The sequence below is a fragment of the Podarcis liolepis genome (genome assembly GCF_965112155.1).
Source record: "Podarcis liolepis genome assembly, chromosome: 6".
Taxonomy (NCBI): domain Eukaryota; kingdom Metazoa; phylum Chordata; class Lepidosauria; order Squamata; family Lacertidae; genus Podarcis; species Podarcis liolepis.
The window spans coordinates 93199187-93219750 of NC_139559.1; the positions used below are offsets into that span (position 1 = coordinate 93199187).

General features: G+C 44.6%; 2 protein-coding genes and 1 long non-coding RNA gene across 12 annotated transcripts in view; 2 read left to right on the plus strand and 1 right to left on the minus strand.

Annotated features, from left to right (window-relative positions):
* XPR1 (xenotropic and polytropic retrovirus receptor 1) overlaps positions 1 to 7457 on the plus strand; it is a 103332-nt gene extending 95875 nt beyond the window's left edge. Inside the window, exon 15 of the mRNA XM_083507130.1 lies at positions 743 to 7457. Coding sequence (XP_083363256.1) covers positions 743 to 803 — 61 coding nt within the window. The 3' untranslated portion in view covers positions 804 to 7457. The remainder of the gene's footprint in view (positions 1 to 742) is intronic.
* Positions 3441 to 17359, minus strand: LOC310708650. 5 transcript variants are annotated; one of them, XR_014527114.1, is made up of 5 exons: positions 17192 to 17359; positions 16170 to 16650; positions 12501 to 13629; positions 11328 to 11449; positions 3441 to 8374 (listed from the first exon to the last, which is right to left on the minus strand). It is a non-coding gene; the product is annotated as an uncharacterized lncRNA (long non-coding RNA). The 5 variants fall into 5 exon arrangements; XR_014527115.1 differs by having other exon boundaries at positions 16170 to 16671; XR_014527116.1 differs by lacking the exon at positions 17192 to 17359 and having other exon boundaries at positions 3441 to 7584; positions 8154 to 8374; positions 16170 to 16863.
* The window catches only part of KIAA1614, a 39623-nt gene continuing 31852 nt past the window's right edge, over positions 12794 to 20564 (plus strand). For 2 of the 6 annotated variants that reach the window (XM_083507041.1, XM_083507047.1), the window contains exon 1: positions 13021 to 13157. The gene's annotated coding sequence lies outside the window, so the exon portion shown is untranslated. Of the gene's footprint in view, positions 13158 to 19846; positions 20482 to 20564 lie in introns of those variants that run through there. The other 4 variants (XM_083507045.1, XM_083507043.1, XM_083507044.1 and 1 more) reach the window with 3 other exon arrangements.

Consider the following 20564-nt stretch of genomic DNA (forward strand, 5'->3'; position numbering starts at 1 on the left):
TTGACCTTCAAGTTTTAGTACCTACCGCATTTTATGTTTTTAACATCAGCACTTTGGCAGTAACTGGAAACACCCCCCATTATTTTTTTTAAATGAAAGAATTAGTTGTCTGTAGTGAGTGGTGCCTTAGAAGCCCGTTGCTCTAATTTTCTCCAAAAAAAAACCACAACCCTTGTGATTAAGGCAATATCCCTGGCTTTTTGGAAGTTCTAAGAAATTTAAATTTGGAGATCAGCGAAGCTCAATAACAGGCTGAGCACCAAAGATGCAACAGTTAGGACAGGATCGATTCAGTGTATGAATGCCAAGCTATAGGCAAACTTTACCTACGTTATGGGCAGAGGCGTGGTTGCAGTTTGACTTTATAGCTCTGTTCAGAGAGACCTCAAAATGTGTAGAATCTACGTCTAGCTGAGGAGTAAACGTATTCTCCCCCACCTAACCTGCTCAGACACCCTTGTCCTAGTCTACACACCCAGCCTCCGTGAACTTTAGCTCCTGATCTTGAGAAGTAAGGATGACACACATTAGACCTCTATAAATTGGACAGTGGGCATAAAATCCCTATTTTGTGTTTTACTTCTTTGCTATAAGCCAGCCAGAGAACCTTTATGTTGTGGGATCAAACACAGATGCTGTCGTTAAAAAATAAATTAATTGTTATCCTCATGCAAGACAACAAAGTCTCTATCTTGTGTTATATATTTTTTCTTCAGCTGTATTTAATTTTGTGTTTTCCCAGGTCCAAGTCTCGTGACACCAAGGTGTTAATAGAAGACACAGATGACGAAGCAAACACATGAAATGTCCACAGAACCAAGTTCCGCATCCCTTGTGTTCTCTCGCTTTACTACCTTCTCCCTGCCCCCCCGCCCCGCACAACAACAACAACACCACAACAACCCAACTTCTGGTATATTTCCAGCAGAAAACAGGAGAAAAAATCTGAACACACTTTCTGAGCTCTTCCGGACCGGATCCTATGGACTCCAACAAGCTCACTGTGTTTCCTTTTCTTTTCTTCTGGTTTTAATTTGATTTCTTGTTTTTAAAATAAAAAGGTTACTTCGTTTTGCCAATCAGAGGGACACTTATGGAAGGAACTGTCTTAAAGATTGTTTTCAATCTCTTCAAGGACATAACAATTTCGATGAGGAAGCATCGTCGGGACTCCCCAAGGGGACTCTACCGAGAACTCACTCAGTCTCTGCTCGGTCCAGTTTTGACGGGTTGAAGCTGGTCCCGCATTTTTAACTCTGGCTCATGCTCTGGTTTTTGGTGTTCTCCTTCATATCCCAGCACCAAGGCACTGGTTGCACTTGCCGGGAAAGTGCACTTAGGGCAGTACCTTCATTCATGAAGCTACTTTTTAATTTGATGTGACTTTCTTATCATTTTTTGGAAATACGATGTATTTGTTGCACATAGTTTTCACATTATTTATGATAGCTAACCAACTATAAGAGAATGGTTTCGAGTCCTGTGCAATGAAGGTGGTAGCTCTCTGAAAACAAGGCAAGTGGTGGGGGGGGGGGGAGAGGGGATGTAGATCCTGAATCTCTCTTCCTGTGAGGTTGCGCCCCTTTAAAATACCTCTTTGACGAGAGAATTTGCACCGCTTTGACCTGACTTTTTCTTTCTCTTTTTCCATTTGATTTCTTTTAAACCAAAGTTTCTCTTGTGGGTTTTACTTGCTGTTGCTGCTGCCGCTGCTGCCGGTCCCTCAGAAACCTGGGCATGATTTTAGCCGGATCATCCTTGTCTCTCTTTGGGTTTTTGTTTTTTAAAATGTAGCTGTGCAGAAGTAGTACAAATGATCTTCAGCTTTCTGACGGAGGTTAATCCCGTGCAGTTCCTCAGATACCCGTGCAAAAAAAAGCCTTAGTTTGTAGATTAGGAAAAGTTTTTTGCTTTAATGAGCTGAGTCTTTAGGACATTACCCTTTTAAACAGGGGATACATGCATTATTCCATTTACTTCAGCTACATAATAGGAGTGAAGCTTGGGATTAAGTGAAGAAGTGGTCTGCCTTGTTGGGGATACAGGATGATGCCTTCATCAGTCCAAATGGGGGTTAGGCAGACACTCAAGACCTTGTCACTTAGGTGAGTTGGAGACTGTGGTCTCGGAAATTGGTATTGCAATAGAAAGGGCTTTTTAATGCTTTAAAAATAATAATAATTAAAAAAAAAACTTTTGCCATACTTTGGCAAATACTCTTCTGACAATCACTGGCCAAGAACATCCTCAGGTTAGCTTTCTTTTCTTTTTTTTCTTTTTAACCTATCTACCCCAAATCCTGCCAAGCTTAGTGTTAGACCTGACTTCTGCAAGTATTATATTAAGTGGCACTGCTAATGGGAGTAAGGGTAGATGGCCATACAGTTTAGAAAATTCGTTAGGAAATGTTTCCAGCTTGATTTTGTTTTAATCCACGTTGGCCTCCAGAGCCCATAGGATAGAGCAGCATGAATGTCTTAAGATGACCATATCCACCCCTCGTAGTCGCAAGCCTTGTTGTGTATGCCACGCATTTGTGCTTAATGTTAGCAAACGAAATCTTATTTGTGCTCTGTTACACAGTGTGTGCGTATGTGAGGTCAACACCATATAGTGGGGAAGCTACTAAATTTCCCTGAACTCTGTCTCTATTCCAAGACTTCACAGCAAGGACTGTGTTGTCTCTCTCTCTCTCTCTTTTTTTTAGCCATTTCAGGTTGTAACTTCTTGCTAGTTCCTTTTCTCCTGCGGAGTCGTCTAGGGTCTGCAGATCAGAGGCACACTTTTAAGCAAAGAGGGTTCCTCCTCCTTAATCATTACCCCCTTTTTCTTAGTTGATAATTGTGTCCCTGCTTACCTATTTATTGCCCACTTATCTTCTCAAGCCATTCATTTTGTAGGGCAACTGTGGCTTAAAAAAAAAAAAAGTATTCATAACGTGCCTGTATCCCAGAGGAACTAGAGACTGGAATCTGCTACTCTTCAACAGAGCAAAACAAGTCAGCAAAACAGTGGCTGCAAATTAGGGCCTCTTAGCAGGCAGAAGAGTGAGTCCTAGAATCACAGTCACTTGTATTGTGCTTTAGCCTATCAAAATAATTGCTGGGAGAACTGCAAACCCCCCCCCCCCACAAATTTTAACATGATGGATGGCCAGGAAGAGAGGTGTGTGGATGTTGGTAGAAAACATGGGAGTTGTGCAGTATGAGTTCTTCTGCCCATTTGGTATACGAAAACCAAGCTACTCCAAGAGGAAATAATTCTGAGAACAGTTTTTAACAATAGACCCTACATGTCCTCCTGGGGTTCAGAAGCTCCAGCCTAGCCGTGCTGCCTTTCTCAGACAAGATGCATTTGCAATTAAGGAGAACCTTTGAGATATTTCAAGGGTTTTTGCTTTGTTCTCTTTTTTCTATTCCAGGGGTCTGCTTTGTTTTGTTTGTATTTTACTTACGAAAATAGTTGATTTATATTTTTTTTTATGCAGCAATCTGGTTGTTAACTGATAATTACCGCTGACTGTCTGAGAATAATGGTGACTAATTATAAAATTTAGGAAGATTAACGGCACGAAAGGATCAACGTACCCTTGGGATTCTGGTCGGAGCAAATCATGTGTCACCTGCCAAAGCAATGCAACGCTTCTTAAGCTAGTGTAGAAGGAACTTGGCAGAGGGGTTTGAAAGAACAAGGGTAGAGTAGGAGGAGCAGTCAGTCGCTTGAGAATTCTCAGCAGCTCATGAACTCAGGTAGGATGAAGGGAAAGGCTTTATCTGGAGACAGCTGATAGTTATAAAGAGAACTGAAAACAGTGTCCGGCAAACGTCATTGGCCTTAGGAGCACATGCAAAGTTTTCTGCGCTTTGTCATAGCGTCATCTCTGGCCAAACTGGCCTTGTAGGTTTCTGCAGCATTAAAAACTTGAAAAGCCTTGCTCACCAGATAATAGGAACGGAACATGCCACAGGCAAGAGTGCCCCTTTTATGCCGCTATCAGTACTCTGAAAAAAAGCTATTCTTAGCAGTGGGATGCATCCAGCTTATCCGGAAACGACTGCACAGCTGATCCAGACCTTGTGTCTATGGGAACCCTTCTCAATTCTTGTGGGCATTGCATTGTTGCATTTGATTCTGATACAGAGGGATAGTCTTCACTCTCCCAACATTAATGACGTTCTCAGAAGAAGGCAAAATTCAAGACTACTGTTTGGAGTGGCAGGTTTTTACCAGGAAGCCCATACAGTCTTTCTTCCAGCGGTGCTTTAGCTGCTGTAATGCCTTGGGCATTCCATTCCAGTATGGATTTTAAAAAGAATGGGAGTTTCAGTACTAACTCGGATTTCTATATGTAGCATACGAACTAGGAGATTGCAGGTCTTGCCAGTGCTGGAATTCCTTTCCAGATTACATATCAAGCATGCTAGGCTAGCTGTGGACAAGATCCTTGACTTCCTGCTTCAGGTGTTTTGAAATGAGTCACTCATGCTTCTGGAATCATTTTTAAAAAGAGCCTCTTCTCTGAATTTCTTATTTCGTTCTTACAGTGGTCAGTGCAGGGTGGGATCCACAGTTGTGCCAGAAAGGTGGTGTTCCCTGAACCCCTCATTTTTTTTAAAAAAAAAGCTGGTTTAAACTTAAAGATGGAATATTGGGACTGCCAGGACACTGCTTCCTCCTTCCTGTATTGAAAAGGCTGTCTTTTGATGGAGACATGCAGTGGTCGCCCACCCACCCACCCATGGACATTAGGAGAATGTTGCTTCTGGTGTGCTTATTCATTCCACTTCCACCTCTGATCAGCAGTCTGGAAGGGTTTTATTAATTGGTAAAACATGTTAAGCCTCAGGAGACACAGGGACAAAAGACTTGTCTGTGGAACAATGCCTCTCTGAAATGACTTTCGACTGTCTTAGAAGCTTGTTCATCTCTAGCTTTTGTTTCAGCAGCCTCTAAGCTTAGGGTGGTCTTCCTCTCTGCAACTTTCTTAGGTGGAACTATGTTAGAAAAATCGAGACACGTGGCTTAAATGAAAGCAGGTTAGTGAGATTTGCCTTCTGCCTGCCATGGGCATTTTAGAAGCATCCTATGTGAGAATGTGTAGAAACACTTTGCTACTTTGGCTTTCCTTTTTAAAAAGGGGTTTCTCGCTTTCTTGTGTTTGAGCGAATGGAGGAAAGGTTTGTCTCAAATCATGGGACCCCCAGCTGTCTTCTTTCCCTCCTTCTCCATGGTGGTTCCCTGGTCATGGAGAGCAGTAGGAATTTTCCCGCACCTCTAGAAGCAGGACTCTTTTTTTTTTTTTGCATACAATAAAGGTAGGCTTTGATAATCTTTCAGACCTTGCTTGCTATCCCTGTTGATCAGTTTTCTTGACTGCCACAAGCAAGCAAGCTCTGCAGAAAAATGAGCAGCATATCTCCATTTGGTGCTGCATTTTCCACTTGTATTCAGGAGAAGTTCTGTGGTTCTGGATTCTAGGGGTAGGAATGCCCAGTCTCCCTTACAAACTGCCTGTTGTTTGTCAGGACTTGACACTGATAACAAGCCCAAACAGGGGACAGACTTCTTTCTTGTTTAGAAGCTCTGTTGCTTTCAAATTGTGTTTCTTGGAACACTAGTGCTCCTTAATTGGAAAGTCAATAGTTGCAGGAATGGTTCCTCGAAATAGAATTTGTCAGCTATTATTTCTCTTTAGTGTACTGCTGCCGAGAGCGGTTACATGGGGCAACAGTAGGTCCAGCGTTCCTTGCCAACATCCATTGTAAACTGTCCCCTAAAGCATATGCCCCAGAACCAAATGCAGAGTACAGGAAACCCACAGCGACAAGGTTCAACAAAGGGTAGGTTTGAAAACACTGATCTAGATCTTCCCAAAGATACAAATGATTCGGTTTTAACATGTGCGTTTTCCTTCGCATGGAAACATTACCAAGGAGGGCCACAGATTTTCATTGCCATAAGTAAACTGGGGCAGATAAGATGTGTTCCAGGGGGGCAACATTGCTACTGTGATAATCCCCTACTCCCATAAGAATGTTGAGGAAAGCCAAAGTTTTCTGAGATTCATCTGAGGCATAAATTAAAATGCCTAATTTTAGACATTGCAAACTGCCCCTCTCGTGATTGGTTGCTGGCAGGAGGTGGGGTAGCAGTGTCTGTTGCAGCTACACAAGGCAACTGAACCCCTTTACTGTGACGACAGACCTCATACTTTATGAGCAGCAAACTTGGCAGGGTGGGGAACGTGACCCTCCAGATATTTCCGGACTACAGCTCCCATCATCCCTTGACCATTTTGTGTAGGGCTGATGAGAGTTGGAGTTCAACAACACCTAGAGGGCTATGAGGCCCCTATCTCTGCTTGACCAGAACTGATATATCCTTTTCACCTGCAAACAGCTGATCAGCCATGTGGAGAAAGAAATTGCTCGGCCTTAAATACTGGAGCTTTGGGCTCAGCTGGCTAATGAGAGGGGGAAAGGAGAGGAAGACCTCATTGATCCGGAAGGGAAGGGTCATTTCCATAATGCTAATATCTGTGTCTAGTGTCTTTTTGCCGCTCTTCTATTACAACTCTCCCCATAAATGTGACGAGCCCAAAGAGATGTCACACATTCTGGGGCAAGACTGATGAACCTACTACTCCAGTAGCGCTATGAAAAAGCAACCGGGGCGCTTACAGTTTCTGATTGCAGGGTGTGTAATTTGGCAAACCCAAGCCTTCGATTGAGAAGTTTTTTTCTTTTTTTGCGCTGCCGGAGTAGTTGTGGGTAAAGGGAGCTGCAGGGTTGATAATTAGACTGAAAATGTAATCCTCTCGTGCCCATACAGGCTAGTGGATGAGCCTGCTTACCAATCTATATGATAAATCCCCTCCAACCTATTTAGCTTTATACTGTGTAGATTCTTCTTACGGTGCTTGGAGGTGGCAACGAACTTTTCGTTCACACCTTTGCCCTGCTCTTCCTCATTCCCATTCCTCTACACCCTTCCAGTGTGTTGGTCTACATGATGATTATATAAAGTTTGAAGCCCTGAGCTATAGGTGTCAAAAGTAACTATGGAATGTGATTTAGTCCTCTTGTGGGTGCTTTTCTCTTTACTTTCTTCCTTTCTCTATCCCCTTCTCCACTCCTGTTTTGGCTCAGTGGAAAAGGTGAGGACAAAGACTTGCCGCTTGCTTGGACTCATGATGATGTTATCCGTGATTGCGCTATTAGCTGTTTCCTTCTCCCTCCCCTCCCTCCCCCCCAAAATGGATATAAGACTTTTCTGAAGTGTGGAATTAACTTTCTTGATAAGTAGGTTTAAAAAAAAATGCACAATGTGGTACTGTTTCATAGTTCCTAGATGGTTGTATAAAAAAAAGTTAATGTGGTTTGTGTTTTTAAAAGGAAAAAAAGTGATTGGTTTATTAATCTGTCTTTTTCATTATTACAAGCTTTGTTTTCCAATAACTTCGTGCCTGCTTCATTGTTTTGCATTTTGTGCACAGTAACTGACCCTCCTTGACCACTTGGTTCTTGAACATATAGATGATAATAACACTGGCCACAACCTACCTGGGAATAGACTGTTCTAGACCTGGGACAACACCACCTTCAAATACAGCTTCGTGGATTCAGATAACCCTACATTGGATAAATTCCTGTTGTTTTATCTATATAGTTTTTATGCTGCTTTAATAGAAAACCTAAGTATTCTATATAAAAACATTTAAGAATACACCATTCAATAAAAAATCCTAAATACTAGCTAAAAACAGAACTTGATATCACCTAGGAAGCTGCCTCATTCTGAGTCAAGACGGTTTAGCTAGTGACTCTCCCACATTTCAGTCAGGGGACTCACCAACCCTTCATGAAGATGAAGATTGAACATGGAGTCTTCTGCATACAAAGCAGATGCTCTTCCACTGCCCTCCCGAAAAACAACGCATGTCACATCTTAATTAAGTCCCTATGGGGAATTTCTAAGTGCTAGCAAGGTTACTGCTTCCCCACTTCTTGATGGCACCCATCTGTCTCGAGAAAAAATGAAGTGCATCTATGGGGGTGAAGTCCATTAGCAGCACCAAAGGGACCTCCTTGGACAGTGTGTGTGGCAGTTCTGGGCTGCCTAGACGACAAGACCCCCCCACCCCCCAGCCTCACTGATGCGGTCCAAAGCAGAGCAGAGCAATACGTTTGGCAACAGCTGGGCTGCAGGAAGGATCTGTACAGGGCAGGGATAAGAAGCACGATCGAAAGTGGTGATTGAATTCGTGCATTTCAATGCAAAAGGCTCCCTCCTCTTCCAGATTGCAAAGGTTGCCATGCAAGTTGCTTGTCATTTGAACTTCAGTGAGCAGGGCTGGCCCAAGAATTCTTGGTACCTGAAAAATGGAGTGGCAGCTGATTAACATGAGTGCAGTGCTCTGGAAAGTTCGGATTCGCAAGCCCCGTTGAAGTGAATGGGAGCTGCTCTGCGCCCCGTGGACTGAATCCGCCTCTCATTGATCTTTCTTAATGATGCTGAAAGCGAACCTCCCGAGGTCGCATGCACACTTTCCATTTAAAGCACTCCTGCACCGTTGTAGCAGTTGTGCCCCCATCCCAAGGATCCTGGGAAGTGTGGTTTAAGGGTGCTGAGAGTTGTTAGACTACTCGCAGAGCTACAATTCCCAGCACCCTTAAACTACATTTCCAGGATTCTTTCATGGGGAGGGGGGAGCCCTGACTTTACAAGGTAATACAAGAGTGCTTTAAAGGAGTGTTAAAGGTAAAGGGACCCCTGACCATTAGGTCCAGTCGTGACCAACTCTGGGGTTGCGGCGCTCATTTCGCTTTATTGGCCAAGGGAGCTGGTGTACAGCTTCTGGGTCATGTGGCCAGCAGGACTAAGCCGCTTCTGGTGAACCAGAGCAATGCACAGAAACGCCGTTTACCTTCCTGCCGGAGTGGTACCTATTTATCTACTTGCACTTTGACGTGCTTTCGAACTGCTAGGTTGGCAGGAGCAGGGACCGAGCAACGGGCGCTCACCCCGTCGCGGGGATTCGAACCGCCAACCTTCTGATCGGCAAGTCCTAGGCTCTGTGGTTTAACCCACAGCGCCACCCGTGTCCCAAAATGAGTGTTGCACATGCACTATTAATGTCACTGTAGTTCTTCTGCACCATGGGCAGGCATAGGCAAACTCCGGCTCTCCAGATGTTTGGGACTACAATTCCCATCGTCCCTAGCTAACAGGACCAGTGGTCAGGGATGATGGGAATTATAGTCCCAAACATCTGGGGGGGGGGCAGAGTTTGCCTATGCCTGATACAAGAGTGCTTTAAAGGAGTGTTAAAGGTAAAGGGACCCCTGACCATTAGGTCCAGTCGTGACCAACTCTGGGGTTGCGGCGCTCATTTCGCTTTATTGGCCAAGGGAGCTGGTGTACAGCTTCCGGGTCATGTGGCCAGCAGGACTAAGCCGCTTCTGGTGAACCAGAGCAATGCACAGAAACGTCGTTTACCTTCCCACCGGAGTGGTACCTATTTATCTACTTGCACTTTGACGTGCTTTCGAACTGCTAGGTTGGCAGGAGCAGGGACCGAGCAACGGGCGCTCACCCCGTCGCGGGGATTCGAACCGCCAACCTTCTGATCGGCAAGTCCTAGGCTCTGTGGTTTAACCCACAGCGCCACCCGTGTCCCAAAATGAGTGTTGCACATGCACTATTAATGTCACTGTAGTTCTTCTGCACCATGGGCAGGCATAGGCAAACTCCGGCTCTCCAGATGTTTGGGACTACAATTCCCATCGTCCCTAGCTAACAGGACCAGTGGTCAGGGATGATGGGAATTATAGTCCCAAACATCTGGGGGGGGGGCAGAGTTTGCCTATGCCTGACCAAGGGGAACGAGTTGGTGCAGGATTGGCAGCTGAAACAACCAGTTCTGTTTGATCAAACATAATGGAGCAAAAGCAAAGGGGTTCATTGGCTATTTCAAGGAGTGTGAATTGCCAAGCATTGATGCATTTAACTGAAGAGGTCAATAATAAACAACAAAACTTGTAGGGAATTTCTGCAGGATGGCAGTACAGTGGTACCTCGGGTCAAGTACTTAATTTGTTCCGGAGGTCCGTTCTTAATCTGAAACTGTTCTTAACCTGAAGCACCACTTCAGCTAATGGGGCCTCCCGCTGCCACTGTTGCACAATTTCTGTTCTCATCCTGAAGCAAAGTTCTTAACCCGAGGTACTATTTCTGGGTTAGCAGAGTCTGTAACCTGAAGCCTCTGTAACCCGAGGTACCACTGTATAGGGCACTCCCACACAAGCCATTTGCTGCATATTTGCAGGGCTCAAGGTACTCACTTTGGGGGAAGAATCCATGTGACATCATGCTTGAGGTATAAAGGTAAAGGGACCCCTGACCATTAGGTCCAGTCGTGGCCGACTCTGGGGTTGCGGCGCTCATCTCGCTTTACTGGCCGAGGGAGCCGGCGTACAGCTTCCGGATCATGTGGCCAGCATGATGAAGCCGCTTCTGGCGAACCAGAGCAGCGCACAGAAACGCCGTCTACCTTCCCGCCGGAGCGGTACCTATTTATCTACTTGCACTTGGATGTGCTTTCGAACTGCTAGGTTGGCAGGAGCAGGGACCGAGCAACGGGAGCTCACCCCGTCGCAGGGATTCGAACCACCAACCTGATCGGCAAGTCCTAGGTTCTGTGGTTTAACCCACAGTGCCACCTGCGTTCCATGCTTGAGGTATAGACATCCCAATTTCCCCCCTTTGAGATAAAAACCACTGACTGGCACTGTTAAGACTGGTACGGACATGAAAACTCAACACAAGCTTTTTCAAGGTGGAACTACAGTATTCCATTTTGGGAGGGGTTTGTTTTTGATGCATTATGCGACGTATGGGGATGGGGGTGTTCTACTGCCACACCTTCACGGGCCCAGTTTGGCACACCAGAGACATTTTATTTCCAGGAACAGCCACAGGATAACAGCTTTTTGTTTTCTAACACCCACCCTCTTCTCGGTACCAGAAGGACTTGTGCAACGTCAGAAAGTCTAGCCTATTGCTAGGTTTTTTGTTGCTCTGCAACATTAAGAAGATGATGAAAAAACAGTTCCTGGCAGTTTTATACCCCAGCTGAGTCATTTGTGAAGCTTGCAATGAAACAGAGGAGGGATCAAAGTCCTTTGGAGTGAAATGAGGTGTGCCCCCCCCCCACAATTTCTACTTCTCTTCCTTTCTCCTACTCCCATGAACCAGCACCACTGCTCCACTGCAAGGCAGTACGGGGGTGGAGGGTGGGAAGTGTGTTAACTCCTCAGTCGCTGGACCTGTTGTTCCCCAGGAGAAGTTTCCTCATCTGTGCTTCTCCAGATCTTCTTATACCATTGGCCAAGGCAGCTCTTTGTCCTTCCACTCAACAGTCCCAAATGCTCTGCTCAGCCGGCTGCACCTGTCAAGGGAAAGGAGAGGAGAGCGATAAAACGCCCCAAGGTGTTGCTGGTGCAGTAGATCTGGCCAGATTTTTTTGTCTACTATATAAATAAGATGCAGTGAAAGTGATGATGAATTTGATCCAAGCATCCTTCCAGACCCCGACCGATATACAGACTCTGACCAAGAGGCTGAGCCAGAAAGCCATGGTGGCCCTGGAATCGACAAACAGCGTTCTGGTGGAAGCGCATCAGTGGTAGAAACAGCGCCAAGAAGAAAGAAGATGAAACTCCGCAAAGAGGACTTGTTTGCAACGTTAGATACAGGTCTTTCCCTTGCAGAACATGAAACACTAGTATTACATCTGCTCAACAACCAAAGCTAGTAATTTCTCCCCTCCCACTCTTCTTTCAAATCTATTTTTGTCTTTGTATCAGAAAGGCACCCGGCCAATTTGGTTGCCAGTAAATATTGCTACAGACATTTCTGAAATCATGGTCTTTCCAACGATTTTGTCCAGGTTTGTTACAACATTTGTAAATGTTGTGAGGATCCTATGCCCTTTTAAAATGTGGGTTTTTTGGGTGGGGTGGTTATTGTTTTTATTTTGCTTATGTATATTGTGGTTTTGTATTTCAATTTTATTCTGTGAACCACTCTGAGACCTCCGGGTATAGGGCAGTATATAAATTCTAAAAATAAAAATAAAACAACAAGCCGTAAGTAGGAGGCATGGAGAAAGTGATGGTTATAGGCATAAGTAAAATAGGCATACTCGGTCATATGAATGGCCCGCTGGTGTGGATGAAACACTGTGGATGCCAAATCATAAAATTCTGAAAGTTGTGGGTGGTGTGCTGCTGCCCCTTATTCTGATAAAAGGGGAGTGAGAAGGATAATAACATTCAGCAGCAGGCGTGTGTGTGTGGATGTGCCCATGGAGACAATTGCCCTTTTCCCTTGAGTACGTTTCAGCGCTGCATAAAGTCACAGTGCATGTACTGCAAGACCAAATGCTTGCTTTATTCAAACAACAGCAGCAGCAGCAAAAATTAGGACATCTAACTAACCATCTTATCCATGCCAGCTTTAAATTACACAGCGACAACTCCTGTGAACATGGTTGTAATCTTCCCCATTAGCCGGTCGCACATGTCCTCTGTCAAAAATAGTCTCTGTGCTAACTCCAGTGACAAATCAGCCCTTGGTTTTCTTTAGCCTGATGAGATTTGCAAAATGGGCAGAGTATACCGGAAATTGAAACATTCCATTCTGCTGCTACAGCGGTTAGCCAAAAAAAAAGAAAAGGGGGGGGAAGGGGGGGGGAGGAAAGGAAAGGGGGAAAAACAGGCCTTGCGTTTCTAGTACACTTTACCAGGACTTCTATAAAGGAGTTTCTGTTTAGGTGAGCACTTAAAGACGACAACAAAGGTGATGCTGAAGTCAACAGCCATGGATGGGGCAGGGGTGGATTAAAACAATTTCATAATCCTAGCGATTTCCCTTTTTTGATCGGGATTATGAAACCAATCATGAATATCAAAAGCTGCAGCTTAAACCAGCGACTTGGGACAGATGCCCTGCAGCTATGGACACAGCAAGAATGAAGAGCGGAGGATTCCTTTTCATTTAGGGAAAGTCTCTCGGCCCTTCTCTTCCCATTCCCCTTTCCGGTCACCTTACCGGCTGCTGGGTTTAACTGGAATGGCTGCATGATCAATATTCAGGTAAGAATTGCTTCTTTAAAACATCCACGGCGGTTTGCTGATCCGAAACAAAGCTAAAGACAAAACTATGCATTTGGGAAAGCAAGGAAAGGGTGTGTGTGTGTATCTAGGGGCATTTGTGTGAGCAGTGTTTTAATGCTTACAGGCAGCTATTGTTCTATTGATACCAAAGGATAACAAGCTCAAAATTTAGAGCTGCACAAAAACCTTGGACTGGCATTTTCTGTGCAGTACTGCAATTCAAAATCTCTTCTACATTACCACACACTGATGTAATAAAGCTGCCTGGTTTTTCATCATAGGGTAATAATTTTTTTAAAAAAATCTTCCTTTGATGGCCTGCTGTATCTTTGGTTATCTTATGCTTAAAACATGTTTGCACTGTGAAACAAAACCCCTCCGTCACCATCCAATGTATGCATCCTTCTCACCAGATGACGTCTTGGCCATCTTCAGTGTTACTCTTCGGCAGCTGTATTGGGAGTTAGAAAAAGAGAATGTGCTCTAAGAAACTTGGATGGCTGTGGCGCGTCTTCTGCCCCATTTGACACCCCCAAATAAGAGTGTTCTAACCAGAATCAGAATGAAGACAGCAGGATCACTTTAAGAAAAACCGCACTTGCAAGTAATTTGCTGATATACTGGTGGTTGTCCGCTGCTTTTATATGCTAACGAGGGAGCAGTAAATGTGGTGCTGTTGCCCTGTGGCACTAATAATAATTATTTTATTATTACAAATCCCATCAGCCCTGGACAGCACAGCCAATGGTGAAGGAGGATGGCTGTTGTAGGACAATAACAGTGGTCACGACATCGGAAGCCAGTTTAAATTGGTTTGAGAGCTGGTGTAATAGTGTGGCTAAGAAGCTGAGCTATGAATCTGGAGGGCATTGGGTTTGAATCTTGCTCATTTAGCCTGGTGCGTAAATAAGCCTAAGCACCTGCAACAACCATGTATTCTTTACCTTCCTTTGCCTCTATTTCTCCTGTGCTGGAGTTTAGACTGTAAGCTCCTTCAGGCAGGTAACTGTCTTACTGTACTCAGTAAACCACCATGCGAATGGAAGGTGCTAGATAAACAGTCACCATTCAGGGAGGTAGGAAGCTTGGGTGAATTTAGCAAGGTGTGGGGAGAGCCTTTCTAGACCGGTCCTTTTTGAGGAGGATTTGCTAGGAGAGTGGGGGAACCTTGACAGGCCAAGACTGTAGTCTTAGGTTTCAGAACATGTGCAGAGTTCTTACAAGAAAGATGTTCTGAGAGTGTGAAAGTCTTGACAGGGCTCATCTTTGGTTACCTGGAAAGGATGGTTCCGAAGAGGCAAAAGGAACCAAAGGGGCAGCTTACATAGTTATAGGAATTAGAGATGGAAACTTCTTCCTTAAGCAGAGTATAGGATCAGTGATGAAATAAACTCTATCTGATTTAAGTGGTTCTATGAGCCAAAAATCTACCAAGAGGCTGATCCCACCTACTTAATGATTCTGCACTTCCATTAAAATAGTGTGAGTCATTTCAAACCAGCTAGCCTGTTGTGAGAAGAGAAAATATTGGTTAGCCAATATAATGCTGCCCCCCCCCCGTTTTGTGAAATACAGCTTCCATCACATAGCTGAGGATGATGGGAATTGTAGTCCATAAAATCTATGGAAGGCACTATTTTGGGATTTGTCAGGGGGCTGCTTATCAACTTTTCAGTTGACACAATGCTGGGAAGAATCGCATCAAGAACAGAAGTAAGATTCCAAACCATCTCAAGAACGTGAAATATTGAGCCGAAACCAACAAGATGAAATTCAGCAGTGATAAGTGTAACAAAAAATAGGCGAGGTGGAATTGGGGAAAGAAACCTGGCTTGGAAACAGTACACGTGAAAAGTATTTAGGTGTCTTCATGGATCAGCCTGTGAACCAGCAGTGGTGATGATAGAGGGGCAGTCTTAGGTTTCGTTAACACAAGTGTAATTCCAAGATCAGGCGAAGAAATAGTTACGCTATGTTCTGCGGTGGCTGGGCCACATCTAAAGCCCCGAGTGCCACATTTTAGAAAGGACACTGACGAAGTCAAGGATGTCCAGAAGAGGGCAACCAGAATGATAAGGTGTTTGGAAACCAATGTTCTATGAATGGTGGAAATAGGAGAGGTAGGACTGGAGAAGATTAAGGGGAGACAATCTGCAGGGCTATCACACAGAAGATGGAGCAGACTTGTTTTCCCTGTCACTCTAGAAATCAGGACTAGAACCGTATTGAAGGCAAGCGGGTTCCAGCTAAGTGTTAGGAGAGCCTTCCAAATGGTAAAAGATGTTCAGCATGGGACTGACTGGGAGATGGTAGACTCTTCTTTGCATTTAAGCAGAGGATGGGTGGCCATCTGTCTGGGGTACAGGAGATGCGTTCGGCATAGAGCAGGTGGTTGGATGAAGGGGTCCCTTCCTACTAAACATTTCTCAGCCTCACCCAGCCCCCATATATGCTTGCTATGTGTCTTACCAAACAGGGGGGTCTGGAGGATTACAAGATAACCCACACAAAGAGCTTCAGTCACACACAAAGCTATGTGAACTTATTGTTTGCAGCCTTGGTAGCAACACGAGGCCACTGCGTATTCTGGGTGCATCCATAAGGCTCCCAGGCTACAGCTGCACCTATAGCTTAAGGTACATTTCTTATTATCACAGTTGAACTAGAAAAACCTCCAGCATTACTTATTACATTTTGTAGTTCTGCAGTAGCACATAAAGGGTGGTCAGATCTCTGGACAGGAGAGAACACAGAATGCTGCTTTGTCTGCCTTGCTTTTCTTATTGTGCACAAGGGAAAAGGGGCTGTTTAGGAAGTAACTAGGGAAGTATTTAAACAAGAGATCAATATGAATTCCCTGGAAGAAATAAAGAAAAGACTCCTGACCCCAAATAGCAGTCTTTGGATTCAAAGTCTGAGTTACTGGTCTGGAAAACTAGCAAATTTTAACGTGGATTTTATGCCTTCAGCCTCACTAGGTTCAGGACGTACCAGAATGTAGATGCAGGGAAGATTATCCTTTCATCTTTCTCTTTCTACAGCAAGTGCTTTAAATAAAGGCCTTCCTTCCAAGGAGTAATCACATCCAATTGTAGCCTTAGCAGTGCTTTTGTTCCTTGCTTGCAGACAGCAGCTGAGAGGGGGAAGCAATTTTGGAAGAGAGCTGTGAACTTTGCAGGGTTGCAAGGCACGTCAGGAGCACTGTTCTACCCTTTGTAGCCAATACTGGTCTCCAAAGGGGCCGGTCGACTCTGGACTTTGCAGCCTCTGGTTCTGCCAAGTTCAACCTGCCACATGACAGGCTCTGCCCATTCCTCTTCATACTCTTAACTCTTCTCCTGACCTTCCAGTTGCCTCCAGGCTGCCATTGACCCACCTCTTTCTGCCAGCGGAGGCTGTTCCATTAGGGTAATTGGTGCCCTGCCCCGCCAATCAGCTTCTTCCTTCTCGGGCTCAGTGATGTGCCGTAGAACTCAGGAAAATGGGGAGAAAACTAGAATTACAGTTGGCTCTCCCTGTCATTTATAATAATAATAATTTATTATTTGTACCCCACTCCCATCTGGCTGGGTTTCCCCAGCCACTCTGGGCAGCTTCCAGCAAAGATTAAAAATACATTAAAGTGTCACACATTAAAAACTTCCCTGAACAGGGCTGCCTTCAGATGTCTTCTAAATGTTAGGTAGTTGTTTATCTCTTTGACATCTGGTGGGAGGGCGTTCCACCAGGCGGGCACCACTACCGAGAAGGCCCTCTGCTTGGTTTCCTGCAGCTTTGCTTCTTGCAATGAGGGAACCGCCAAAGGCCCTCGGCGCTGGACCTCAGCGTCCGGGCAGAACGATGGGGGTGGAGATGCTCCTTCAGGTATACTGGGCCGAGGCTCTGGCTCCACATACATGCTGGGCTCCCTGCTTTTTCTGCCCCCCCCCCCAAATCCCATGGACACCCTCCCTCCACTGTTTTCTTGCTTAGTCTATTTCTCTCCTGGCTCCTCCAGCTTTGCCAATGGGGACCATTACATGAGAAGATTGGACTGTGGAACTCCCTGCCAAGAGACTGGGAGGCCTCTTTTGCCCCTTCTCTGACAGCCTGTTGCTGCTGTGGAAAAACCTTACAGGCAGGCGCTTAACCTGCCCATCTGTTCTTTTTCATTCCCTTGCCTTGTTCTTTTATCTACTGCCTCGTTTCTTTGCTGCTGCTGCCTTTTAATTTTTTTTATTGTTTAGCAGGATTTACGGTAGATCGTACACTAGCTTGAGCATCTCTTTGAATGGAAAGGTAGCATCATCTGCTGTAAATAATAAATAATTTTAACATTTTATCTTAAGCGTCTCAAATTGCTTTCGAGCTTATCCGTTTTAAAGCATTTTCAAAGCTCTTACACATCTTATGAAAACGTCCAAAAGAAGAGCGTCTTTGGATTCTTTTGCTTTTATCTTGTATTCCCCCCCCAACTGCCCTGAGAGCTTTGGATGAAGGGTGGTAAGTAAAGGTAAAGGGACCCCTGACCATTAGGTCCAGTCGTGACCGACTCTGGGGTTGCGGCACTCATCTCACTTTATTGGCCGAGGGAGTCGGCGTACAGCTTCCGGGTCATGTGGCCAGCATGACTAAGCTGCTTCTGGCGAACCAGAGAAGCGCACGGAAACGCGGTTTACCTTCCCGCCAGAGCGGTACCTATTTATCTACTTGCACTTTGACGTGCTTTCAAACTGCTAGGTTGGCAGGAGTTTTCTATATACTTATCATCTATTAAATGCCATATAGACAAAGTGAGCCAATATTACAGAGTCCTTGACTTTACAGTCTTTAAATTGCTTCTTTAACTACCGGAATATTTACATACGATCTGGTACCTGTATTGAATACTTAAATATTTGATATTTGAAAGGATTTGATCACAGTCACGCAATTGCATTTATCATTTGCTGGTATCTGAAAGGTCTGCATTTATTTATAAATATATTGGTATACCACAATTAAAAACAACGGAAAAGTGATAAAGTCCCTTCTAGATCAGAGTGGTGAACCAGAGCAGCGCATGGAAACGCCATTTACCTTCCCGCCGGAGCGGTGTCTATTTATCTACTTGCCCTTTGATGTGCTTTCAAACTGCTAGGTTGGCAGGAGCAGGGACCGAGCAACGGGAGCTCACCCCATCGCGGGGATTCCAACCACCTTCTGATTGGTAAGCCCTAGGCTCTGTGGTTTAACCCACAGCGCCACCCACGTCCCTGAAGTGTGGTATACAAATGTAATAAATAATAATAATAATAATATCCAGAGAGAGAACAGGAGAGCTGTGCCTCTGTAGGTTTTGGAATAATGTCGCTTTTTTAAGAAGCTCAGTCCTACGAACAAATGCAAAAGCTGAAGGCCGCATCCTTGCAGAGCCCTGAACTTCGGCTCAAAGCAAAACTTGGAGTGTATAAATATGGAGAGACTCACCTGGTACTACCATTACATATCTATAGGTGCAACGGGAAAACATTCTTCTTTACCATGGGTGTAGACAGGATTTTGTTTTGGGGGGCAGCCTTTATGTTGGGCGGGGGGCAGAACCGATTTATGTGCAATGCAGTTGATCAGTTAAAGCTAAATAGCCAGCTGTCCTCTTTGGCGGTATCCTGAGAATGCCCTCGCCCATCTTTTTAGGACCACTATTGTTTGAGACAGAAGCATCCCATCATTATTATTTTTTGAATTTATATACCGCCCTATAACTGGAGGTCTCGGGGCAGTTCTTTCCCTGGGGAGCTTTAGATAAAAGGGTAGAATAGTCAAAGCAATAATAATTAGTAATACTAATAATAATTCTTTTTCAGCCTCCCCCCCTTTTCCTCCTCCTCTAGAGAGCGGCCTTTGCATCATAATAGTAGTAATATTAGTAATAGTAATAATAATAATTCTTTTTCAGCCTCCCCCCCTTCTCCTCCTCCAGAGAGCGGACTTCGCATAATAATAATAATAATAATAATAATAATAATAATACTTTTTTAGTCTCCCCCCCTTCTCCAGAGAGCGGACTTCACATTATTATTATTATTCAGCCTCCCCCCTTCTCTTCAGAGCGGACTTCGAATAATAATAATAATAATAACAATAATAATAATAATAATAATTCTTTTTCAGCCTCCCCCCTTCTCTTCAGAGTGGACTTCGAATAATAATAATAATAATAATAATAATAATAATAATAATTCTTTTTCAGCCTCCCCCCTTCTCTTCAGAGCGGACTTCGAATAATAATAATAATAATAATAATAATAATAATAATAATAATTCTTTTTCAGCCTCCCCCCTTCTCTTCAGAGCGGACTAATAATAATAATAATAATAATAATAATAATAATAATAATAATTTTTCAGCCTCCCCCTTCTCTTCAGAGTGGACTTCGAATAATAATAATAATAATAATAATAATAATAATAATAATAATAATAATTCTTTTTCAGCCTCCCCCTTCTCTTCAGAGCGGACTTCGAATAATAATAATAATAATAATAATAATAATAATAATTCTTTTTCAGCCTCCCCCCTTCTCTTCAGAGTGGACTTCGAATAATAATAATAATAATAATAATAATAATAATAATAATAATAATAATAATTCTTTTTCAGCTTCCCCCGCTTCTCCTCCAGAGAGCGGCCTTCGCCTCCTGCCTCGTCGTCCCCAACCTCCGAGGTCTTTTCCAACTCCTGCCATCATCTCCCTGAGCGAGAGAAGGGCGCATTCCTGAAGGGCAGCCAGCGGCCGCTGAGAGAGAGCCAGAGCCAGCCCGCTTCCTCCCTCCTCCTCCTCCTCCTCCTCCATCCCTCTCTCCCTCCCTTCTCCGGGGTTTCAGGAGCGAGCAGCGGCCTTCCAGCTTCGCCCCCCTCAGCCGCCTCGCCAGAGCCTCGGCCTCCCTGCCGGCCCAGTCAAGACCGGCGAGGCCTGGCGCCGCGGCCTAGTCGTGAGCGGGAGCGCCGGGCTCGCGTTCCCCGGCACGCCGCTTCTCAGGTCCCAAGGGCGCAGGGGGGTTTGCCTGGCTGGGGAAAGAGGCCGAGTGCTCCTCCCTACATCTTGAGGCCCTGCTTTTTTTTGGCGCGCTTTTTGGGCGCCCTCGTTTCCTAAGCGTGTGCTTTTTTAGATATATGTGTGTATATAAAAGGATATTTATACGTGCATCTTCTTTCGGCACCCCTCTCCCTAAGCGTGTGCTATATATATATATATATATATATATATATATTTATATTTATATATATGCGTGTACAAAACGATATTTGTATTGGCATCTTCTCTCACTGGCCCATGAGGAGGTGAGCGAAGTGAGAAGAGACTCCTGGTTTTCTTCAGGGGGTGCCAAGGGCTCAAGAAAAGTCCCTTTTGCCTTTCTGAGCGG